Source organism: Cervus elaphus, chromosome 12, assembly GCF_910594005.1.
Source record: "Cervus elaphus chromosome 12, mCerEla1.1, whole genome shotgun sequence".
NCBI lineage: Eukaryota > Metazoa > Chordata > Mammalia > Artiodactyla > Cervidae > Cervus > Cervus elaphus.
In genome coordinates, this window is record NC_057826.1 from 42,461,185 (window position 1) to 42,487,671 (window position 26,487).

The window sequence follows — 26,487 nt, forward strand, 5'->3', positions numbered from 1 at the left end:
GATTAGGGAGCAGGAAGGGGGAGATGCAGTTAGAAGTCTTCTGGGTGGGAAAGGCCTCACTAAGAAGGTGACATTTGAACAAAAAACTTGAAGGAGGTGAGGGAGTGAGCCATGTGGAAATCTAGGGGAGGGCTCTTCAGGCAGAAGGAAGAGTGAGAGCAAAAGCTCTGAGATGGGGGAGTGTACAGAAAGCACAAGGAACAGTTAGACGAGGGAGTGGGAGGGAGTAATAGGAAATGAGGTCAGAGGATAACTGGGCAGAGAAAGGACCAGAGGACCAGTTCATGTAGAGCCTTGCAGGATGTTGTAAAGACACGGGCCTTTATTGGGGGCGGGGGGCGGGGGGGTGGTCTTTGAAGGATTTTAGGCAGAGGAGTGATATGATCTGACCTGCCTTTTCAAAGGATCACTACAATGGACTAGATTCTTTGGAGGGGAAGCATGGGCAGTGGTAGCAGGGAAGCTATTTACTTGGCTATTGCAGTGAAAAAAAAGGTAGTGGCTGAGGGGTGGAATGCTAAGTGGGCTCTGTCTAGATATGTCCAATGTCAAGCTGCTAGAATTTGCTGACAGCTTGAACATCATATGTGACGTGGGGGGCGGGGGGAAGGAGTTCAATGACTTCAAAGTTAGTGGCCCAAGTAGTGGAAAGACAGAATTGTCATTAATGAGATAGAAGAACTGCAGATAGAACGGTTTTGAGGGGAATATCAAGAGTTCAGCTTGGGGTATGTTAACACCAAGATTTCTGTTAGATGGTTAAGTGAAGATATTGAAGAGGCAGCTGAACACCTGAGTCTGTGAGGGAGGGAATCCCTGTTGGCAGTGTACCCAAGAAATAGTGGAGAGGCTGAGCACGATAATATTCACTACCTGGACACAGGGAGACTATAACCAACAGTCCATCTACTCCTGAGGTGTACTGAGTCTTAGAGAGAGAAAACATCCTGTTCAACGTCACAGAGCCAGTGAGTGAAGGAACTGGCACTCACCTCAGACTTAACTGTGTCTGACTCCCCAAACCCATGTACTTTATACTCCACCTTTCAGCCCTGGGTGTTATCTTTTAATTCTGTTTACAGGGTTTTGTTTTTTTGGGGGGTGGGTAGGGGGAGAGGTTTTTTGTTGTTCAATCTCTTAAGTTGTGCCCAACTCTTTGTGACCCTATGGACTGCAGCATGCCAGACTTCCCTGTCCTTCACCATCTCCCAGAGTTTGCTCAAACTCATGTCCATTGAGTGGATGGTGCCATCCAACCATCTCATCCTCTGTTACCTCCTTCTCCTCCTGCCCTCAGTCTTTCCCAGCATCAGGGTCTTTTCCAGTGAGTCGGTTCTTGCATCAGGTGACTAAAGTATTGGAGCTTCAGTATCAATCCTTCCAGTGAATATTCAGGGTTGATTTCTTTTAGGATTGATTGGTTTGATCTCCTTGCTGTCCAAGGGACTCTCAAGAGTCTTCTCCAATACCACAGTACAGAAACATCAATTCAATGGAGCCTAGCCTTCTTTATGGTCCAACTCTCACATCCATACATGACTACTGGAAAGCCATAGCTTTGACTCTATGGACCTTTGTTGGCAAAGTGATGTTTTTTCTTTTTAATACACTGTCTAGGTTTGTCACAGCTTTTCTTTCAAGGAGCAAGTGTCTTTTAATTTTACACTGCATTTTCATTGATGTTTGAGACCACTTTTCATTCAGCACCCCAGTCTCTGTCTGGCTGACCCAGCCCTAACCAGATGTCTCTACTCAAGAGAGCATGAAAGGTTTGTGTTATTTCCCTCCAAACCAGGGGCACATCAATAGCTCCTGGTTTTGCAGTGATGTTGCTATGGGCAGGAGAGAGATGGCCATCTCTCAGGAACCCTAATAGGATAACCCTCAAATTTCTGGGCTCCCATTTTCTAGGGATTAGTGGAGTCTTTGTCAAAATTAAGTTATCTTAAGCAAATATACACAAAGAGAAACAGTAACCACATGCTAGATGTTCAGTTCAGTTCAGTTCAGTCTCTCAGTCATGTCCGACTCTTTGCAACCCCATGAATCCCAGCACACCAGGCCTCCCTGTCCATCACAAACTCCTGGAGTTTACTCAAACTCATGCCCATCAAGTCAGTGATGCCATCCAGCCATCTCATCCTCTTTTGTCCCCTTCTCCTGCCCCAATCCCTCCCAGCATCAGGGTCTTTTCCAACGAGTCAACTCTTTGCATGAGGTGGCCAAAGTATTGGAGTTTCAGCTTCAGCATCAGTCCTTCCAATGAACACCCAGGACTTATCTCCTTCAGGATGGACTGGTTGGATCTCCTTGCAGTACAAGGGACTCTCAAGAGTCTTCTCCAACACCACAGTTCAAAAGCATCAATTCTTCGGTTCTCAGCTTTCTTCACAGTCCAGCTCTCACATCCATACATGACCACTGGAAAAACCATAGCCTTGACTAGATGGACCTTTGTTGGCAAAGTAATGTCTCTGCTTTTTAATATGCCATCTAGGTTGGTCATAACTTTCTTTCCAAGGAGTAAGCGTCTTTTAATTTCATGGCTGCAGTCACCATCTGCAGTGATTTTGGAGCCAAAAAAAATAAAGTCTGACACTGTTTCCACTGTCTCCCCATCTATTTCCCATGAGGTGATGGGACCAGATGCCATGATCTTAGTTTTCTGACTGTTGAGCTTTAAGCCAACTTTTTCACTCTCCTCTTTCACTTTCATCAAGAGGCTTTTTAGTTCTTCTTCACTTTCTGCCATAAGGGTGGTGTCATCTGCATATCTGAGGTTATTGATATTTCTCCCGGCAATCTTGATTCCAGCTTGTGCTTCTTCCAGACCAGCGTTTCCATGATGTACTCTGCATATAAGTTAAATAAGCAGGGTGACAATATACAGCCTTGACGTACTCCTTTTCCTCTTTGGAACCAGTCTATTGTCCCATGTCCAGTTCTAACTGTTGCTTCCTGACCTGCATACAGGTTTCTCAAGAGGCAGGTCAGGTGGTCTGGTATTCCCATCTCCTTCAGAATTTTCCACAGTTTATTGTGATCCACACAGTCGAAGGCTTTGGCGTAGTCAATAAAGCAGAAATAGATGTTTTTCTGGAACTCTCTTGCTTTTTCGATGATCCAGTGGATATTGGCAATTTGATCTCTGGTTCCTCTGCCTTTTCTAAAACCAGCTTGAACATCTGGAAGTTCTCAGTTCACGTATTGCTGAAGCCTGGCTTGGAGAATTTTGAGCATTACCTTACTAGCATGTGAGATGAGTGCAATTGTGCGGTAGTTTGAGCATTCTTTGGCATTGCCTTTCTTAGGGATTGGAACGAAAAATGACCTTTTCCAGTCCTGTGGCCACTGCTGAGTTTTCCAAATTTGCTGGAATATTGAGTGCAGCACTTTCACAGCATCATCTTTTAGGATTTGAAATAGCTCAACTGGAATTCCATCACATCGACTAGCTTTGTTCATAGTGATGCTTTCTAAGACCCACTTGACTTCACATTCCAGGATGTCTGGCTATAGGTGAGTGCTAGACATTAGGTTCCCATAAACTACTGGTCAAAAAGGAATAATATCTTTGGCTGAAGAGCACATTCTGCTCCCAGTTGACTGAGTAATCAATAATAAGGTATTAATACTTATCAAATATCCACTATATGCTCAATGCCATTCTAATGCTGGCAAAGGGAACAGATGAGAGAATGGGGCAAACAGGAAGAAGATGAAAGAGTTCTTACCAATAGGTGCCTGTTTGGTTGGGGAGCCAGAACAACATGAAGGAGGGTGGTGATGCTGCTGGGCTGTAAAGGGATCAGTCAGTGGGGATGGAGGTCTTTGGGGAAGGTTGGACAGGATTTAGCTGGGCTCTGAAGATACTCATCTGAACCAAAAGCACTCAGCCCCAAGCCATCGGCATGGGATGGCCAACATTTGTTCCCTTGCACTGACTCATACCTGGACCTTTGGCTCATCTTCCTTTGGGGCTGCCAGAAGGTCATGCCTCAGTATTTCATCCACAGACATGGCAAAGCCTACCTTCTTGTTGGGATCTGTAGATTGTCATCACCACATCTTGGTTCCAGTGTGATTTCCTGCCTTTCAGAGGGATGAGTCTGGGGTAGCTGACCCCAGCTTCAGATTCCATGAGGGATTCCTCCAACACCTGTGGTCGAACTCTTCAGCAGCTGGGCCAAGTCTTTCCTAGCTTAATCCCAGGCTGATTATCTGCTCCCAGGGAGCTGTATCTAAAGGACCATTTGTATTCACATAATAGCAGCAATTTGCACAATTAAGGAGAGCCATAAAGGGTATTCAGTTGTCTAAGAAAAATGGAATTTAAGTTACAAAATAGGTCACATCTGAAAGGCGATTTGGAATTAAACAGCATTCTCCACAGCAAACCAGAGCCAGTACTTCGGGAACGGCAGAGAAGCCATGACAGGACATATTATTTCAGCAACATGCAAACTGGTGTTGATGGGCAAATTCGCTCTTTTACTTTTTTTTTAATGATCAATCCTGAGAGTAAAATGTGAGAGGGAGGGAGTTCAAGAGGGCAACCAGCCAACCACCTGAGGCTTTGTGTGCAGATGAGCAGTGGCAGTACGTGGCATTTCGCTCTATTCATCCTGCTGAGAGAAAGAAACACTTTTGATTAAGCCTTTCATTTTTGAACAGAAGAGACTGCTTGCAGTTGAGCATAATCAACTAGTAAAAATCTAGTGTCTTGTTCACATTCAAAGTAAACTAGAGATTTGCATTTCCTGTGGAATTTCACACAGTTCCTTTTGCAAAATCTAAATGGTATAAAAATAGTAGTGCATGCTAAGTCACTTCAGTTGTGTCCAACACTGTGCGACTCCATGGACCACAGCCTACCAGGCTGTCCATGGGATTCTCCAAGCAAGAATACTGGAGTGGGTTGCCAAGAGATCTCCTGACCCAGGGATCAAACCCTAATCTCTTAGGTTTCCTACATTGACAGGCAGGTTCTTTACCACTAGTGTCACCTGGGAAGCCACAAAAAATGTAGATGTGGTAGAAAATAGGACTTCTGCCCTGGAAGCCAGTTCTGGGAGCCTGGGCCAGCTACTTCACTTGATTTCTTTGGACCTCAGCTTTCTCCTTCCTCCTCCACTTTAGCCCTCTGGGTGTGTCTCCCCCTACTTCCTCCCCAATTCCTCCTGGGAGTAGAATTTGAAATCATCTGTCTAGTCCAACTCTCTCAGTTTATGGATAAGTTAACCCAAAGTAGCTCCATTCTATTTGTTTTCTATCTGGGGGGGTTGGCAATTTATGTGGGAAAAAGAAAAATCTTAGGAATAATAAACAACTTGAAAATCACTAGACAGCTATTCTAGTTCATTCTACATTCACTCATCTAGAAGAAACAGAGATCTGTCCAAGTTATTCCGAGTGATGGGCGTAATGAGGAATACATGACATTGTGATTCCTATGGAAAGCTGTGTAATTAAAACCATCCTTTGGGCTCATATTAATGTTTGCATGCTCTCTTCTCTCACTCTGAATTATTAAAAACACAGCAAGTAAAAACCACCCATAATCCCACCATATCTTTTCAAATGATATAAACTAAGAAGTGAAAATTACCCTTTTATCTCCTAGTCTCAGTCTTCAAGAGGAAACAAGATCTCAATGGTTTGGCTCATGAGCCTTCAAACTTTTCTCTGTGCTTATCCAGACACATCTAAATGTTCTTTTTTAACCAAAAAGTTGTACTGTTATGTGGCTTGTGCTGTTTTTATCACTCAGCAGTATGCTTTCAAGATTAGTACACATAGATCTACTTCATTCTTTTGCATCTGTTTAATAAATGCCTTGCTATATGTGTGTTTGTGTTAGTCACGCAGTTGTGTCCAACCCTTTGTGACCCCCCGGCTGTAGCCCACCGGGCCCTCAGCCAATGTAATTCTCCAGGCAACAATACTGGAGTGGGTTGCCATTCCCTTCTCGAGGAGATCTTCCTGACCCAGGGATTGAACCCAGGTCTCCTGCATTCCAGGTAGATTCTTTACCATCTGAGCCACCAGGGAAGCCCAATAAATGCCTTACTGATAAATGTTTAGATTTTTTGCATGCTTTTGCCATCACTGTGTGGAGATGAACATTCTCGTCAGATATCCTTATATAATCTTCTTACAAGCGAGGTTCCCAGTTCATAGCATTTTCTTTCTCATAGAGGCTGCCAAATTAGTCCCATCTATTTTTAGTTTGAATTAAAGCCAACTCAAGCCAGCTGATGCCAAATTAGCAAGAAGTCCATTATTTTTCTTCAGACGCTCTTTCCTTGCCCCTGAATTGCCCAAGATTCCATGGGTTCTACTAATCCAGTGAGACCAGTTCTGTATCCAGAGAGAAAACTGGGAGATCTGGTCAGGCCACAGATGGGACCCATTTGGGCTGTCTCTTCTTCCATTGCTGCCATATGTTATAAAAGTTGAAAGCAAGTCCCCATGTATTGTGATATGTCTTCGTCCAGTGCAGCATGACCTCAAGGTGACCCTGAGATGCCACAGCATTTCTTCTGAGTGGATGGCCCCACCTCCTCAGCAAAACTCCTGACCTAAGCTATCTGGGGGTACCATTCTTTATGTTACACCCAGGTTGACAGCCGTTGTCACCTGCTCTCAAGACAAGCTGTCCTTTGGAGACCATTGACATACTTTCCTACTTGAACCCTATCTCACCAGTGGAAAAGTTCTAGGTCTGGAAACAGGTACTGTTCTGTGCACAGGGATACAGACAAAATAGCAAGTTCTCCTGCTGTCAAAATGCCTGCATTCTTTGGAGAACAGGCCTAGGTAATAAGCAAATGCATACAGAAGCCAAGCTAATATTGGATAACAGTGAGTGCTACAAAGGCTGAAAGCCTTGAGGTAATGGGGACTGGCTGCTAGGGTTACTCTCAGGTGGGGAGTCAGGGAAAGCCTTCTTAACGAGGTGATATTTGCGCTGAGGCCTTTGTGAAGATGTGAGCACAGTTTATAACAAGAACTTCTTTGCTATGTACAGCTTGGCAAAGACCAGTGGTGATGGTCAGTGTGACTGGAGTCAAACAGTGGTGGAGTGGGGGTAGATGGCCTTGAGAGAGGGCAGGGCCACGTCCTGCATGGATCCTGCCTGACACCCCAGGGCTATGAGTTCTAAGGCTGTTTTCAGTTCACCTTTCTCAAATCCTAAATGAAGATCTAGAAAGCCTGGTATACCAAATATGACTCCTTAACTTGACAAGTTAGGTTTTATGACTTTCAATTTTCAATTTTCTGATTTTCATCCAAACTCTTAAGCATTACTATCAGAAAAAAAAAAAGTTTCGGGTTTTCTTATGGTCATACCTTTTCACACCATGTTTTACTTTGATACAATCTTATATAAACCATGTTTGTTAAAGAATATTCTCAAGTGAAGATAGACACAATTTACTGGTAAATATCTAAATTAACTTTAAGCATATAAATGAAGCCAAAAGGTCAGGAAATGAAAACTCCTTCTTTATTGCTTTTATAGAAGCTATGCTAACTCCAGACCAGTGATGAACATAAAAGAGAGAAAGGTTAATTTTCCCTATTGATGCTTCTGTTATTTCCAACTACTTCTCCTGCTGTGATCCTCCAGGCAACAAATGAGGCATTTATGAAGTCTCTAATGATTCTCTCAATGAACAATTATGCATATTTTAAGATGATAAATTTTGTAGTGCAGCTGATTGCATTAATTTATGAAAATGACTAAAAGCAATGAATCGAAATTTCTTCTGGCTATGTTATAATACTCATCTGAGTCACAACAGAAAATACAGTAGACCTGGAATCAGGAAACCTGGAGCTGAGCCCAGCTTTTCCACGAGCAAGCTGTGTGACCTTGAGTAAATGATATCACCTTGCTAAGCCTCTCTGTTCTTATCTATACAAAAGGGAGAGTCCCACTGGCCAACATACTTCAGCTCAGAGAGTTTTGGAGGGAACGGTTTGTGTTGGGAGGGACACCTGGGATTTCCTAATGCATTGCTTGGCTGGAGGTAGTATATGGATGTTTATTTTATTATTCATCTTATACTGTTGGCACACGTTTTATATTTTTGTGGTATGTATGATATATTTCACAATAAATTCCTAAAGTAGTAAGCACCTGTGACACACTTCACAAACAGTAAATACAGTACAAATCTTCCTCCAGGTCCCCTAGCAAACAAAATAAACCTAGGTAGAAAACAAAACAAATTTTCCCCTCAAATCAAAACAAGTTTTCTTTAAAAAGAGTTTGAGAGAGAAATCAGCAAAATTTTTGAATAAAACAAATGTGCATTTTGTTTTATTAAGTGTGGCATTAGTATAGCTCCCTCCCACCCTGGCTCTCTACTCCTCCTTACTTGAGGAGGAGTTTTTAGGTTTTAGTTCTCCTTTTTAGAGTTCTCTCCAGAAATAGTCTAGAAAGTCATAGACAAAGAGAGAATCTGGAAAGTAGCAAGAGAGAAAGTGTATAGAAGCATTTTCATATGTACTACTTTTTTACTTAAATGAAAGCATGTTATACACGCTGCTCTATATCTTGGTTTTTTGGTTTTTTTTTCATTTATCTTAGAGATCTTTCAATATTGGCTTTATGGATTTAAATTTAGTCTTTTCCACAGTATTTCATTGTATGAATATGCTACAATTTCTCTAACCAGACTTCAGTGATAAATATTGAGGTTGTTTCTAACTTTTGCTCTTGCCCACATTTCTAAAATAACCATCTTTGTACATGTATCTTCTCATGCATACATGAGTCTATCTGTAGAATAACTCATAAAATATAATGGGTCAAAAGACAGATCCATTTAAATTTTAGTAGGTATTGTCAAAATGCCCTCCAAAGAGGCAGTGTCCCTTTGCATTTCCATCAACACAGTATGAGAGTGCTCCTTTCCTGATACCCTTGTGAGAAGTACTGTTATTCTTTTTATTTACAAACCAAAAAAGGTTAAAATAGTATTTTGTAATTTGATGTGTTTCTTCAACTATAAGTGAAGATAAGACACTCTCTTATTTTTCTTCTTTGAGCTTTCTGCCTGGATCCATTGCCCATTTTCCTTTATTTTTTTGTTCCTTTACTTATTGCTTTGTAGCGACTCTTTGTATACAAGCTCTTTGCATAATTATTCTTCTAAGTTTGTGTTTCACCTTTGTTATTGTTGATAGTATTTTATGTCTTATAGAAATGTTTAATTATTAGACAGTCGAATTTATCACATTTTCCCTATGTATAGTATGGGGATTGTTTCTTCCTTAGAAAAGTCTTTCCTACTCTAATACCATTATAAATATTTTTCCCAAGGTCTCCTTCAGTATTTTTACTAGTTTGTTTTTAACTTTAAAATTTTCAACTAATGCTGCTCAATTAACTTTTTTAGTGTAAGGAGTGAAATAGGGATCTGTATTTATGTTTTTTCCTAGATGTGTATCCAGCTGTCTCAATTCCATTTCCCAATTGATAGGGTGTCTTCCCACAGTTTTGAAATGCCACCTTACTTGGGTTTAAAAATTTATCTATGTATGAATTTGAAATTCTTAGATGGTAAATTGATAAATTAAATCATTCCTGGCATATCCAAGAGACCATCAAAACAATAGCATAGATAGAGTTTGCTTATCCCATAGCAGGCGCTGTTGTGAGTGTACTGCATGCAATCATGTATCCACATAACCGCGCTACAAGTAAGGTAGGTACTGTCAGCGCCTTTATAGCCAAGGGTGACGCAGCACAGAGGGGTTAAGTAACTTTCCCGAAGTCATACTATTTGTGAATGACAAAGCCGTGATTTGAACACAAGCAGTTTGACTTCAGGATTCATGCCTTCATCTGTACTTTCTGCTGCCTTCACAAAATAGAAAACACTCTTATGTATGCTTCCTACATCCAAGCAGCTGTTCTTAGAACTTCATATATAACTTCACTTAAGTTTCACAGCAATCCTAAAATGTTAAGTACTACTAAATAGCCCCATTTCACAGATAAGCAAACTGAAACAGAATGGAATTTGTGTTTTAGTCTCTAAGTCGTCTCCGACTCTTCTGCAGCCCCATGGACTATAGCTGCAACTGTAGCCCACCAGGCTCCTCTATCCATGGAATTCTCCAGACAAGAATACTGGAGTGGGTTGCCATTTCCTTCTCCAGGGGATCTTACTGACCTAGGGATCGAACCTGCGTCTCCTGCATTGACAGGCAGATTCTTTATCACTAAGCCACTAGGGAAGTGGAACTAGAGAACAGAAAGAGGGGGATGGTGTGAGATGAGGCCAGGTACGGAGGAATTTTGCTGTATCTTTAGAGCAGCAAGGCATCACCAAAATGATTGAATCAGGGCTGACCTGATCAGATTTGGGTTTTGTGAAGCTCACAAGCAACAGCATGGAAAACGAATGGGGGGAGGAGTATAAAATGGTGTGTGGGAATCTTGTGTCAGGCTGACAGCACGGTGCAGTGACCATGCACTCCAGATGGCCATCCAGTGGCAAGTAAGCAGCGTCCCCATGACATGAGAATCACTGCTCTAAGCGCAGTTTCCACACGCCGTGCATGGAGCTCCCTAACCCTAAAGGCAGCTATTCATATAATTTACATTTTCAGAGGAAAACAAAACGTCAAGGAGTCAAGCACCTTACCCATACCCACTCACAGATTTAAGTATGTGCTTCAGACTGCTAAGTCCACCAGTCCTGTTTATTCAGATCCATAGATTGAGCCCTTCAGACACTGGGGAGCCAGCTTGGGTTTAGATTTGGCTGTTCCTCCCCCATCCTCTGCCTTCTCAGAGTGTGATAGAAATCAAGGAGATTCTGTTGATGATGTCGATGGAGATAGTTGCTGATACAAGAAAAATGTTTATCTTTAGATCTTTCAGGGGTGTCTTTTCAGTTTTAGGTTAACTTTTCCTTGCACTTCTACCTATTCTTCTGAGGCTATTTTGGAAATTTTTATAATTGTTTTCTGCTTGTCTGAATAAAGAGCAAGTTCAGGGTCTACTGCCTACCGTGCTGCTGGTAATGGACCTCTCTTCCCACAGATCCGAGTGATGGTGGACCTATGCAACAGTACCAGGGGTATCTGCCTCACAGGTAAGCTGGCCAGCACTGACCAAGAGCAGCTCACACGGGGAGCGCAAGAGCAGCTCACACGGGGAGCTCACACGGGGAGCGAAGGGTCTCGGAACTCCTTAGCTTTATGGAAATGCTTGTTGGTTTACTTGTATACCAGATGTTTTCGATGGGCTAAAACTCAGTAGTAACATAAATTTTGAAAAATAATAGTATTTTTGGTATTGCCATAGACTTCCAGCCATGGAAAATAACTAGGTCTTGGGTAATTAGAAATGTGTGGCACCTTGAACTGAGGCCAACACTAATTCCCATTAGTGTTTTAAAAGGGAGAAGAAAGGGAAAAGACCTTAAGTAGTAGAGAGAGAGCCCTTATCAGAAGTAGTTATTTCCCCATATCGTACAGATAGCTTAAATGGGAAGCTCTAGATGCAAACTGCTAATTAGTTAAGAAAACGTTCTTTATGATGATTTCTCTGTGCGGTGCCTACTATGTGCTCAATGGGACTGGAGATTGGTCACACCCTGTCCCCTTCTATTTAATGAATCAAAGACAAATAGAAAGGAGGGAGGGAATTAACCTCAAGGTACGCCAAGCCTTAGGACCTGGAATGGCTGATGGATGGAGCAGGGGAAGAGAGGCATGGTGTTTGGTTTTCTTTGGCTGCAAGGCATGTGGGCATGCAGGATTTTAGTTCCCCTGACCAGGAATCAAACCGAAACCCGTGTCCCCTGCAGTGGAAGGGTAGAGTCTTAATCACTGAACAGCCAGGGAAGTGCCTGGGGAGTGTGGTCTTGGTGTGATTATACCTGACTCTAGCAGAGATTGGCTTCTCACCTCATGGGAAGCGTGCGTGCCCACTGCCTTCAGAGCTCACAAGCTCACGTGGGGAACGCTGCGCTGGCGAAAGGGCTGAGGACAGAAGGAGTACCCAGAAACACTTTAGATTATGGGAGTACATGTTGATTTGCTTTTACCAGACATTTTTAATGGGCTAAAAATCAATTATAATTATGAAAAATAATAACATTTTCATTATTACCATAGCAGTATGACCATGGAAAATAGCTAGGTCTTGGGTAATCAGAAATGTGTGGTACATTGGACTGAGGCCAGGCACCCGGTTCATCACCCTCTGCCCCGACCAGGTACTGACCACCAAGGACAGACCGACAGTGCCCGGTCTCAGACACTGCACTTCCTGTCTCTTTGAAGGGGGTGCAGCGTTCTGAGCAAACAGAGGGAAGTTATTTTTGCATTAAAAATCTATTATGGAGAGGTCTGGATCTAGATGGCAGGGTAGGAAGATCCTGAGCTCTCATCCTTCCGTGGACACACCGAAACTACAGCTACTTGCAAAACAATGATCTCCGAGAACAACCTGAAGTCTAGCAGAGCAGATTTTCTAAACTAAGGACAGAAAGAAAAGGACACAGTGAGGGACCCATGTAGGATGAACAGAGACACAGTCTAGTCGAACCCACACCCCCAGTGTGGCAACCCACAAGCAGGAGGGATGTCACAGCCACAGAGATCCCCCCCGAAGAGCAAGGGGTCGAAGCCTCACATCAGGCTCCCCAGTCAGTGGGACGTGCATGGGCAAGACAAGCCCCTACAACTCCTGGATTCGAAAACCAGTGAGGCTTTTGTTCAGGAGAGCTGGAGGGCTGTGGGAATCTGGGACTCTGCTCCTTGCATACACATTCATTCACTCTAACTTCCAGCACAGAGGCAGCAGCTTGAAAAGTGCTTGGGTCACAGGAGAAGGAGATTCACTGATGAATTTTAAGGCATGTGCTGGAGGGACAGGGATCTGGAGGAACTTTCTCTGGGAATGGAAGCACTGGCAGACACCGTTTCTGTCACTCTCCACCAAACTGACACTGTGTGCCCCACCCCGATGCCCTTCTGAGAACTGACGTCAGCCAGTCCCTCCAAAATACTTCTTGCCCTGTCCTACCCAGAGGGCAGCCCTAGCTGGCACCAGCACCCCTCCAAAGCAGCTCCCACTTTAGGGGGCCAGCCCCACACCACAGAGCACTCACAATAGTCCCAGCCTGGCCTTGAAGCCAGTTGCACTGGAGGCTAGCTCCACACATCAGCAGGCCCGCAGCAGTGCTCTGGTGACCAGGGGCAATTGCACCTTCTACATAAGACCACTCTTCTACAACTAGGAGATATAGCCGACATCCCTAATACATAGAAACAAGCACAGAGAGTTAGGCAAAATAGAGAGACAAAGGAATACCTTTCAAGTGAAAAAAAAAAAAAAGACAAAACACCAGAAAGGAGCTAAATTAAACAAAGATAAGCAATTTACAAGATAAAGTGTTCAAAGTAACAGTCATAAAGATGCCCACTGACTTGAGAAAACAATGGATGAACTCAGTGATAATTACAACAAAGAGAGAGAAAATATAAGAAAAAAGAACCAATCAGAACTGAAGAATGCAATAAGTGAAATGAAAAATACACTAGAATGAATGAACAGCAGATTAGAGGATGCAGAACAGATCAGCAGTCTGGAAGACTACAGTCTAGAAGAACAGTGGGAACCACCTTATCAAAACACTGAAAAGAAAACAGAACTTTAAACAATCAGATAGTTTAAGAGACCTCTGGCTCAAGAGTACTAACATTTGCATCACAGGGGTCCCAGAGGAAGACAGAAAGAGAAAGGGACAGAAATCCTACTTAAAGAAATAATGTCTGAAAACTTCCCCTTGCCTGTCAAAGGAAACAAATATCCAAGTCCAGGAAGCACAGAGAACCCCCCAAAAAGATGAACCCAAAGAGGTCCACACCAAGACACATTATAATTAAAATATCAAGAATTAAAGAGAGCATCTTAAAACCAGCAAGAAAAAAAACCTAATTATATACAAGGAAACCCCCATTAAGACTATCAGCTGTTTTTTCAGCAGAAACTTTATAGGTGGGAAGGGAGTGGCATGAAATATTGAAAGTATTGAAAGAAAAAAATTTACAGCCAAGAATACTTTACCCAACAAGGTCATCACTCAGAATGGGAGACATAAAGAGTTTCCCAGTCAAGAGAAAGTTTGTAAAGGAGTTCATTACTACTAAACAGGCAGTACAAGAAATGTTAAAAAAAAAAAATTCTTTAAATGGAAAAGAAAAGGCCATAGTTAGAAATAAGAAAATTATGAAAGAAAAACATCTCCATTGTAAAGGCAAACATATAGTAAAGGTAGTGAATCAACTACCAAGAAAGTTAATGTTAATTTAAAAAAAACAAAATGTAGTAAAATTATCTATAACTAAAATAATTAGTTAAGTGATGCACAAATAAAAAGATGTAAAATATGATGTCAGAAACATAAAATGAAGGAAAGGAAGGTAAAAGTGTAATACTTGTAGAACGTGCTCAAACTTAAGTGACCACCAACTTAAAAGAGACTGTTCTATACATAAGTTGTTATATGTGAGCCTTTAACTAAGGAGACAAAAGTCTGGTACTCAGAAAACTGGGCTTTCCATGCGGCTCAGTGGTAAAGAATCTCCCTGCCAATGCAGGATACAAGGGTTCAGTCCTTGGGTCAGGAAAACCCCTTGGAGAAGGTAATGGCAACCTCCTCCAGTATTCTTGCCTGGGAAATCCAACGGGCAGAGAAGCCTGGCAGGCTACAGTCCATGGGGTCACAAAAGAGTCAGACACAGCGACTAAACAACAAAAACAACTCAAAAGACTACATTTCAATTCAGTTCAGTCTCTCAGTAATGTCTGACTCTTTGTGACCCCATGGACTGCAGCACGCCAGGCCTCCCTGTCCATCGCCAACTCCCAGTGTTTAATCAAACTCATGTCCATCGAGTCAGTGATGCCATCTAACCATTTCATCCTCTGTTGTCCCCTTCTCCTCCCACCTTCAATCTTTCCCAGCATCAGGGTCTTTTCCAATGATTCAGTTCTTCGCATCAGGTGGCCAAAGTATTGGAGTTTCGGCTTCCAATGAATATTCAGGACTGATTTCCTTTAGGATAGACTGGTTGGATCTCCTTACAGTCCAAGGGACTCTCAAGAGTCTTCTCCAACACCACAGTTCAAAAGCATCAATTCTTCGGTGCTCAGCTTTCTTTATAATCCAACTCTCACATCCATATATGACTACTAGAAAAACCATAGCTTTGACTAGATGGACCTTTGTTGGCAAAGTAATGTCTCTGCTTTTTAACATGCTATCTAGGTTGGTCGTAGCTTTTCTTCAAGGCACTGATAAAAGAAACTGAGGATGACACAAATAGATGGAAAGATGCATTGTCTTCATGAACTGGAAGAATTAAGATTGTTAAAATGACTATACTACTCAAAGCAATCTACAGAGTCAATAAAATCCCTATCAAAATGCTAATGTTATTTTTCACAGAACTGAAATAACCCTAAAATTTGTATGAAACCACAAAAGACCCCACATAGCCAAAGCAATCTTAAGAAAGGTGAACAAAGAACTTCAAACTTCCTCATTTCAAACAGTATTGCAAAGATAGTAATCAAAACTGTATGATTCTGTTTAAAAAAAATATTGGAGTATAGTTGATTTACAGTGTTGAGTTACTGTGCTCAGTGTTGAGCACAGTGAATCAAAACTGTATGGTACTGGCACGGAAATAGACACATAGATCAATGGAATGGAATAGATGCTTCTATCATCAATTAATTTATTATGACAAGGGAGCCAATAACAGACAGTGGAGAAAGACAATCTCTTCAATAAAATGGTGTTGGGAAACTGGATTGCCACATGCAGAAGAATGACACTGGGTCACCATGTGCAAAAATAAACTCAAAACAGATTAATGAACTAAATATAAGATTTGAATCTGTAAAACTCCTAGAAGAAAACAGGAAGTATACTCTTTGACATCAGTCTTAGCAATAAATTTTGGCTCTGTATCCTCAGGCACAAGCAACAAAAGAAAAAACATTAAAAATCTTTTGCACAGAAAAGGAAATCATCAACAGAAAAGGCAACCAAGCAAATGGGGGAATATATTTGCAACTGATTTATCTGATAAGTAGTTAATATTCAACATATTGAATATATGAAGAACACAATATAAAAATCTATTTAATTAAAAAATGGGTAGAGGACATGAATAGACATTTTTCCAAGGAAGACATACAGATGACCAACAGACACATGAGGAGATGCTCATTTTCACTAATCATCAAGAAAATGAAATTTAAAACCACAATGAGATATCACCTCATTCATGTTAGAATGGCTGTTATCAAAAAGACAACTAAAAATAAGTGTCAGGGAGATGTGGAAAAGGAACTCTCATGTACTGTTGGTAAGATTGTATATTGGTGCAGCCACTATGGAAAAGCCACAGTATGGAGGTTCCTTAAAAAATCAATAATAGAAGAAGCATATGATCCAGCAATTTCACTTCTGGGTATTTATCTGAAAAAAATAAGCTAATTAGAAAAGATATATGCACCCCTGTCTTCACTGCAGCATTATTTATAATAGCCAAGATATGAAAACAACCTCAGTGCCCATTGATATATGAATGGATAAAGAAGGTATGGTATAAATACACACAGTGGAATACTACTCAGTCATTAAAAAAGAATGAAATTTGAAGCAAAATGGATGGACCTAGAGGGTAATATGTTAAGTGAAATAAGTCTGACAGAGAAAGACAAATGTATGATTTCACTTGTATATGGAATCTAGAACACAAAACAAGTGAACAAACATAATAAGACAGAAACAGACTCACGGATACAAACAGGGGGTTGCCAGAGGAGACAAGGGGGAGGGGTTAGGGGATAAGTGAAATAAGTGAGGGAGATTAAGGGGTACAGATGTCCAGTTATAAAATAGATGAGTCATGGGAGTGTAGGGTCCACCATACGGAATACGGTCAATATCATCACAGTAACTTTGTACTGTGAAAGGTTACTAGACTTGTGGTGATCAATTGTTGAATAATGATGTACTACACCTGATACTAATATAATTTGTATGCCAACTTTTCTTCAATTAAAAAAAAATTCTATTATGGAGTAAATACACAGATCTCATGGACTTTAAAGATAACCACAAGACTTTGAAGCCATTTGGAGCTTGTGTTGGGTCTCCTCAGTCTAAGGCTCCAGGCTCTGAGGAGGTCCTGGTCACTTCACAGGGCTGCACTGGGGAAGGCTGAGAACCCCTGCACAGCGTGCATGGACTCGTAAGAAACCTATGCTGCAGTAGCTCCAGGACCTCTCATTACCTACCAGGCATTAGGAACTCTGGTTGCGTTTGTAGAATGACTAAATCTGTGATTTTTCTGAGTGATTAATGGGGGTGGTGGGCTAGCAAGAAAGATGCGTCCTGGAGGAACTCTGAGTCCAAACCTGACTCTTGTTGGTTTAGTTTAACCTAAGAGAGAAAAGCTGTAATCCTGTGGCTTCTTAGAAAATGCTAATTGAGTTATTACTCAAGTCACATTTCAGTCCTCACAGAAAATTAAATATCTTCAGAACAGCTTGGTCCTTTATTCTGAAACCCTTGTGGCTTAAACACCTTTCTTACATCTCTGGGAGTCCCTTTTCAGCGTTGCTGCGTGTGACAGTAATGAGCGCTAGAGAAATGCTCAAATGGATAAAATTACAGGCACAAAAGCCCTGTTGAGAGGCACAGGAAAAGCCTCTTCCTTTTTGATTTTTATAGTGATAGAATGAGAGCCAGGCTGTTCAGTGAATGTGGGCCAGAGCTATTGAGACCACTTAGGGGAGATTGGCGGGATTGCATCTGTGCTGGAGATGGGTTGAGGAGGTTATTCTTTGGCACCTAAAAATGCTTTTCAAAAGCCGGTTCCTTTCTTCATGACAGCTTGAAATTGGGTCTTCTTTTACACAGGAAGCTCTTCAATTAAAACTTAGGTGTGAAAAGTACAAGTTGTATGTACTTTTTTACAAGGCAAGGAGGTACCCAGGGATAGGCCAGGCTGCCTGGATTGGGGGCGGGGAGGTGAGAGGACCCAGGACTGAACTGGGGAGCTTCAGGGGGAGAGGCAGAGAGCAGTGGTCCAGAGGTTACAAGGTTACAAGGCTCCCAGATGATGCCTTCAGGAAGGGTTGCCAGTACAGACCCTGGGTTTGGGCCTAAGAACAAGATCTAGCTCTTCACTGGAGTCATCTTTGAAAAAGCAGGTGCTTGTGACTTGAGGCTAGTCCAGCTGTGACCAGGAAAGCCTCTTCCTGTTCCTTTCCCAGGACTCAGCTGTGATTGCTCTGGGGACAAGGACAGATGCCGTATAGTTTTGTGCAGTCTGTGACATCTCAGGTGAATACTGAGGGCAGTTCACAAGCCAGAGTAGGCAGGCTTTAGGATTTTGCTAATGCAGAGTTTGTCAAATGACATATGGTTTTCTGGATGCATCTTACCCCTGATCCCAGGTTTCCTTGGGACCCCAGAAGCATGTCTTCTGGAAGAGCAGGTTATCGTGAAGAAGGCAGGTCTTGGGTAATCCTTCACTTCCAGTGGCCTCCACATATAGGCTTGTTGGAAAATCTCTAAATCATCATATTGCTGAACTGCTTGTTGGGACCAAGATGCTTCAAACCCACAGTCCCCATTCTCCTTGCAGAGACATGACTCCAAGTCTGTGATAACACTTCTTATCCTATACCCAGGCATCAGTTGTGGATCACTGTTGCTACCTAGCATGGCCTCAGGTCCCAGGTCATTCTTTTCTGGTGTTGCAGAAAGTTGTACTAACTGATTGGAGTTGGTACTTGAAATAATATTCATTTGCCATTTCCACTCTTCTCATTTTTAAGGTTGTCATGGCCATAATCCAAAATTGAAATGCACCAAATAAATGAGATTAGACCAAAGCTCCACTTTAATGGGGCATGTGGGGAAAGATGCACACTTTTCCATGTCAGGTGCCCAGGGACTGGCAGAATAGCTGGCAGCAGGGCCAGTTGCAGAGGGTGGACCAGCACACAGAGGGTGGGAACTGAGGCCTCAAAGCTGTAGCCAGTCCAACCCAAGTGGGAAGCCCCCTTCTTAGCATGGAACCTTGTATAAGTGCACTGGTGGCAGGCCCAGGGAACAGCTCTATGTACAGCCTTAATATGAACGTGGCTGCCTATGCATGTTCCTAGAGGGTCTGTTATTCCAGAAGGGGACAAGGGTCAGGAGCTGAGAAAACATCCTGCAAGACAGTTTTCTAGTGGCTAGTTGGCACATGTTATTTGACATCTGACATTATTATAATGACTCATATTTGGGGCTTCTTCTGGGGGTGAGGGGCCATGAGCAGCTCTGTTGGCATCCTGGGGACCCCAGGACAATCACCATCATTCCGCTCCTGAACTCTTTGAAACTGTCATCCTTTCTCTTCTGAAATTCTCTAGTTTCAAGGCCTAAGCATGGGCTTCACAGGTGGTGCAGTGTTAAAGAATCTGCCTGCCAATGTAGGGGGCGCAGGAGATGTGAGTTCGACCCCTGGGCCAGGATCATCCCCTGGAGATGGAAATGGCAACCCACTCCAGGATTCTTGCCCATAAAGTCCCATGTACAGAGCAGCCTGGCAGGCTACAGTTCTTGAGGTCACAAAGAGTCAGACACAACTGAGCATGCACGCATGCATGAGACCTGCTGGGTTGACCTTGCTCTTCCATCTGCAGAGCACTCTCTCTCTCTTTCCTGCTGCTGCTTCTGTCACCTGCCTCCCTCCAGGTAGGGTGTGTCCCCCTCTCTGCATCCCCAGATTTGGCTCAGATATTTCACTGTTACCCCAAGGCTAGTAGCTCCCAGTCTTCCTAGGGTCAGGAACCCCTGTAAGGATAGTGACTGATTCTTTTCCCACAAAACTTTCACATCAGGTCCAGGGGACCCAGGACCACCTGCACACCAGTAACTTGTGGTGCTTGGTAAAAATGCAGGTTCCCGGGCCTCATGCTAATTCAAACTGGATTAGAATCTCCAGATTGGTCCCAGGTTACTGTATCTTTACAAGCATTCTAGTTGACTCTAGGCCTCAAGTGACTAAGAACTGTAGCCGTAGGATGTCAAGGACGTCGGGTCAGGGTCAGTAAACCCTAATCTAAGCACCTCATCATAGCAACATCCTTGGCCCTAACTAACGTGCCCTAAGTATACAGCTCCGGTCAGGACCTCTCTCTAATACTCCTTTGCATGGAAATGAACTATCCCGAGAACTCTTGCAACCTACTATATACAGTTGATTCTTGCTTGTTCACCTTTTTTCTACCAACCTGCACATCTGAATTAGGCTTTATCTGCAGTCCGGATTGACTGTTGATTGATTTCTGTCTGACAGCTATGGAAAGTCCACATTGCGTCCTTACCAGGGCGTGTGTGGGGCCATCGGGTGGTGTGACTACAGGCTACCCTGATCCTAGAAAATGCCGTGCCATTTTCAGCAAATCATTTTTGAACAAAATAGGACTATATATGTGTGTGTGTGTGTGTGTGTGTGTGTATATAAAGCATACCATCAAACACTTGCTCTTTTGAAAGTTTTCGTGTCTGTCAAATAGGCTCATCAATATCCAGGCTCCGAATCATCTTGAGAGGCCTCCTGTTTAGCCTCCAACCAGACATGGAGTCCTGCCCGTTCTTCTGCTGAAAACACCTCTCGCATTTCTAGCTCCCTCTAGAACGCTCCAGTCACCAACCACATTTATCTTCAACCTTGTCCCAAGTTTTAACTACAAACATCCTCTGGATATGTTCTCCTCCCCACCCCCACCCCCACCTCTTTCTCTCCTTCTCTCATCTCATTCCCTAGTTGTATTCCATCGACAGAAAGGATCGCAAACGCGCACTGATTTCAGTGTCATCTTCCCTTCTTAAAACTCTACTGTGGTTCCGCGCTGCCTTGCAGATACTGTCTATGCCCCACCACCAGGCCTTCAAGTGTTGCTGCGCATCCCTCCGCCAAGTACCCCGGCCTCATCCAACACACTCCAGCTGGGCCAGTTTCCCCCCTCTCTCTCACCCCTGGACCTTTGCTCCAGCCGGTCTTGTGCAGGGGTGCGCAGGCCTCACCCCTGCAGCTGTCTCAGGCCCCCTGGGTCTTCAGAGCTACAACTCAAGACTTATCCTCTCTGCAGTCCTGCTCAGATTGCCCTTTGCCCAGACTGTCCCAGCACCTCTGTGGCTGCTTCTCTGTTGCTCCCTCATATCTCACGGTGGTTTCAGAGTATTCACCTTCCTCAGTTCAATTGTAAACACAACAGATTGAAAAACCAAGATTTCTTTTTTAAAAAAATTATTTTCTTTATTAATTTTTTTGGCTGCACTGAGTCTTCATTGATGCACACTGGCTTTCTCTAGTTGCTGCAAGGAGGAGCTACTCTTCCCTGCTGTTGGGTTCATGGGCTTCTCCTTGCAGTGGCTTCTCTTGTTGCAGGACATGGGCTCCAGGGTGTGTAGGCTCAGTAGGTGCATTGCACAGGCTTAGTTGCGCTGAGGAATGTGGGATCTTCCCAGACCAGGGACTGAACCTATGTCCCCTGCATTATTAGGTGGATTCTTAACCACTGGACCACCAGGCAAGTCCCAAGGTTTCTATGGGTAGATTTTGGTGTACACAGTAAGTGCTTCGTAAATGGTGGTTTTCTGAAAATTCACAGGACTTGGATCTTTAGACAGACCTGCTCACTCCAATTGGAGAAGGGCATGGCAACCTACTCCAGTATTCTTGCCTGGAGAATTCCATGGAGTAGCCTAGTGGGCTACAGTCCATGGGGTTGCAAAGAATCAGACATGACTGAAGCAAGTGAGTCTGTATGCACCCACTCCAATATTGGTGATTGTCTGTGTGGTCAGAGAAACAAAAGACCCTCAGCTGTTCATGCTGCAACCTGACTGGTCTGTGTGAGTGCTTATTAAGTGGAATAATTGACACTAAGACTGTTTGTGGAGCAATTTATTGTGCTAGATTATGTGTAAATGATTCACCTGAACACCTTAGATCCTTTTTAGAGTGATTACAAAGGAAGAAAGGTATTTGTTACCTGATCTGAGCCCTCAGGTTTTCTCAGGCAATTTTGTGCAACAAAATAGAAACCCAGCAAACCAGCTTCTGGTCTCAACTCCCCTGGGTGGCCCAGAGGAGACAGGCTGTCTGGATGAGTGCATTCGGGGCTGCTCCCAGGACAGCTGGCTCTCAGCCCTGCAAATGCAGCACTTCCTGACACCTAGCTGCACACAGCTGCAGTAGGGTCCACCACGTGGTCACCAAACCTATGTAATCAAGGTGACTTTGGAGTCTATGGTGAAGCCACTTAGAAATTATTCTTAGTGCACTAGAACTTGAGCAAAAGTGAGTTTGATTGGGCTATGGGGATTTGTCTAATTGTTTTTAAGGCTCTTTGGGCAAATATACTGAGTTCTAAATAAAAGGCACAGGGCAATTCCTTAGGGCCCATAGATGATCAGTATGTTTTAAGAGGGGGAAAATGCTCTTTGTTCTTTGGGTTCGGGAGTTAACTTAGCTTACTTCCATCTGTGGTTTATCATCTAAATTTTTCTTCTGTTGTAGGACCACCTGGCCCAGCAGGTAAGAACCTATAGATATTCTGAGTTTGCGGGGAGGATGTGGGTGGCTGGCTCCCCAGGATCCCTCAGAAGGGACTGAGGCAGGGAAGGGGGACAGTCCGGAGGCAGTCTTGACTACAGCTGTGTCCCCACCTTCTCTCTACCCTAGTCACCAGCTCTCCTGCTCCCTCCCACTTGAGAGCCTGCCATCACCACTCCCTACCAGTCTCTGCTTTGGGGGGTGGTGGGGAAGGTGGGGAAGGAAAGGAAGAAGCAGGGGACGCTCTGGGAGAGGCCTTGATGCCTGGCCAGTCTCACTGGCTAAAGGAAATAACGTTAACTTCAGTGAAAATATTTTTCAGTGTTCCCGTTCCCTGTGTTTTGATGCAGGGCCTCCCGGAGTCAGTGGATTACCAGGACACAACGGATCAGATGGACAGCCTGGTCCCCAGGGCCCAAAAGGCGAAAAAGGAGCCAATGGAAAAAGAGGAAAAATGGGTATTTAGGCACAGTTTTTCTAATTAAATCCCTTGGTTTTTTTGTCTCCACCATTGCATTTTGGATGAGCCAAAGCTGGTGCAGTGGGGAAAAGTGCTGCATCTCTGAATGCAAGGCTGGTTAAATGTTGCCTGGAAGCTGCTGTGTTCTGGGGCAATAAGGGCCTCCTTTTTGGTCCAACCTTGATGACGGTGTATGTCCAGGCTGACTGGGAGAATCAGTGTTTCTGGGAACTGATGTCCACTCCTCTGCTTGCTCTGACGCAAACAGACAGATGGAAGGGGCAAGAGTGTCTGTACCGGTACCCCAAGTTCTTTCAACAGTCAGTTCCTGCCCTAGCCAGGGTAGCTGACAGAGAGGATGAGAGGTGAATGTGCTCAAGTTGACACCAGAGAGGTAACACAGTCAAATCAGGTTAGCTCTGGGCATTTTAAGAACCAGGGTTTGTACTCGGCCCCTTGCCCTGCATACCTACCTGGGCAGCCACACAAGGGAGGCTGCAGGAGGGAAGGGAGGAGGCTGTGAAAAGCCTAGCTCTGTGGACGGGCTGTTGGGAGCATGGCTCAGCCCTCGACCAGCTCAGACTCTAGCCTGGACTGTCTGACTGGAGAGCAAGGGCTGTGCTTTCCCTCCACCCTGCCAAAGCCCCGGGGCTGTGAATGCCCTCCCCTGCTCCCTTCCTGGGCCCAGGATGCATTCTCATCCCACCCAGAGACCAGCGTAATTGCAGGGGGTGGGAGGAGGGGCCAGAGCTGGCAGGACCGCAGAGAAGAACTGGCTTTGTTCTGGGAGCCATGAGAAGCCACAGAGGGGTTTTAAGGAGGAGAGTGACATGATCAGATCTGCCTTTCTGTGATACCCCTGCTGGGGGCGGACAAACTAGAGCAAGCATAGGAGCCAAGACAGGGAGACAGTGCAGAGGCTACTCACCAGGCAGGCAGAGGGGATGCAGGTGGGGTGTGCAAAGGTTGATGAGCTGACTAATATTTTGGGGATAAAATCAGTAGTACTTGGGGAAGGCAAATCTAAGTAGGAAGGGGGAGGGAAACACCAAGGCTGACCCCAAGGTCTTCCTCCTGCCTGACAGCTCTTCCCTAAGATGGAGAGCCCTGGACCGACTTAGGTCCTAATGGGATGTGCTCAGTTTGAAATGCCTTGAAATGTCCAGGAGGAGGTGTCAGAGGGCCTTGAAGATGCAGGTCAGCAGTCAGAGGAGACCCTGGGGCTCGAGATGTACCTTAGGGAGTCACCCGAGGCCATGGGCTTTTGGGCCATGGGCCCAGCCCCTTCGGGAGGGAGCCACCCAAGAGGAGAGCCTGGGCCCATCCAGGAGGAGCAGCAGTATCTAGTGACCAAGTAGAAGGGAGGAGCCAGCAAAGGAGGCCAAGGACAGGCTGAGCAGCAGGAGGATCCCTAGGAGAGGGTGGGAACATTCGTCAGCAGGCATTTATTGAGAGGTTTCCCAGTGCTAGTGCGGAAACAAAATAGATGCAGCCCCTATTGTATTGTGGAACTTTCTGTCTTTGGTGGGGAGGCAGACATAAAGTCAACAATCAGATACATCTGTAATCACGGTATGAGGTGCAGAAAGGAAAGAACAGTGTGTTATAAGCAGGGCAGAGAAGGAGGGTCAAGAGGTAATGTCTGAGGTCAGACCTGAGGGACAAGGGCAAGGCAGACCCTTGTGGGGTGCCCACAAGGCAAGGCCCAAGTGGGGTGCACACACCTGCCAAGGCCCTGCTGGGGCAGCTAGGGGAGGGGGCGTACAGCCAGGTGAGGTGGGAGGCAGGGGCCAGGCCCTTCCAGAGCCTTCTGCATGGTGGTCTGGGTCTCTCCGCCAGCCACATGCAGGATGTGACCCTCAGGGCCAGGGTCATGGCCATGAAGAAGGAGGGGCCATCATGTCAGCAGAGAGCTCCAGGATCTTTAGTGGTTTGGCAGGCAGGGTTGGGAGAAGGGAGGAGTGGGCATGCCTTCCAGAAAGAGGGAACAACAAGTGCTGTTTCCAGAAACAGGCTAAAGAGCCCGTGTTCCACAGAGATAGGACTGGGTTAGGCTATGCCCTCTAGCAGTGATCTCTGAACAATGGTATATTTTAATAGCTGACATTCACTGTCAGGCACTCTACCAAGTCCTCTCTACATTTACCTCATTGAGTCTTCACAACAGCCCCATGAGATGGGGATCTTTGCTGGCCTTATTTTTCCCAGATGGAGAAGTCTCATCTTTCCATTTTCCAAACAGGCCCGGGCCCTCTGTACCAGGGCCTGTGCACCACTGTGCCCCAGCCCATTCTTCCCCTGGAGCAGTCGCAGCTGATACATCACCTCCTCCTCCTCCTCAAGATCGCCCCTGGCCTCCGTGTCTGGCCCCTGTCTCACCAGCCGTTACATCCCCTGCTCTCTTCCGAAGCATAGATCTCTCCCTGAAATCCTGTCCTCATGTTGCTCACTGATATACTGATGGTCTGGCCACCCAGGGAGAATGTGAGGTCCATGAGAGCCAGGCTCTGGAGCCTGGTGCACCCAGTGAAGGCAGGCAATCAAGTCATTGTTGGACTAGTGGACATAACATGCCCCATGTCCAAAAGCTAATAAGCATAAGAGGCAGGCTTGACTCCAGGTCTTGACTCCTGGACCCATGCTCTTAAACACGACAGCACTGAACACTTTCAGGCTGGGTTGAGGGTTGAGTCCAGGAGGCTTTGCCGGAGGTGCTACAGAGCAGGGGCAGGGGGAAGAAAGCCCGGGCACTGGGAGCTCGCGCTATTAATTGCCTAAGGATGTTGCTGAGCCTCATTGTGAGTCTCACCAGGAGGGTGGGAGGGCGCCAGCCCCTCAGAGAGGCCCACAGGACACAGGCAGGACGCACAGTTCATCAAGTACCCACGTGTGAGGCAGAAAGAATTATCCCTGCTCTGCAAGCAGCAGGGAGCCAGGAAAGGTGTCCTGGGAGCACCTGCCTTGAGCTCTGACTGGCTTCGAGGGCCTGGGTCTCCTCACCTGTACACTGAGGAGCAGGGCTTCCGACAACTCTAAGGTGGCTTCCAGTTTTGAAGTAGTCTGCTCCAGTGTTTGTCTGTGAAGGAGAGACTGTACCTGTGTATCCTGTTATTTGACACAGCTCTCAGCCAGCCCCAGCTAAGGCTCAGTAAAGAACTGATGAGTGAAGAATGAAGGAATGAGAATAGTAGGACATGGTTTCTGTCCATAAGGGCTTGCAGTCCTGTTGAAAGAGAAGATAGAGTTTATATACAGCATGAATTCTGTAACTGGTTATTCTGATATGAAGATGCTTTATACTGTACAGCAGGGGATGCTGCCAGAAGAAAAATCTGAACTTAATTGTGCAGATA

General features: G+C 44.6%; 1 protein-coding gene across 2 annotated transcripts in view; it reads left to right on the plus strand.

The window, feature by feature from the left end:
- GLDN (gliomedin) overlaps positions 1-26,487 on the plus strand; it is a 56,535-nt gene that overhangs the window by 11,184 nt on the left and 18,864 nt on the right. The window contains exons 2-4 of one of the 2 annotated variants that reach the window (XM_043920557.1): positions 11,066-11,117; positions 22,639-22,656; positions 23,025-23,132. In XM_043920557.1, the coding sequence (XP_043776492.1) occupies positions 11,066-11,117; positions 22,639-22,656; positions 23,025-23,132 (178 nt within the window). The remainder of the gene's footprint in view (positions 1-11,065; positions 11,118-22,638; positions 22,657-23,024; positions 23,133-26,487) is intronic. The other variant, XM_043920558.1, reaches the window with a different exon arrangement.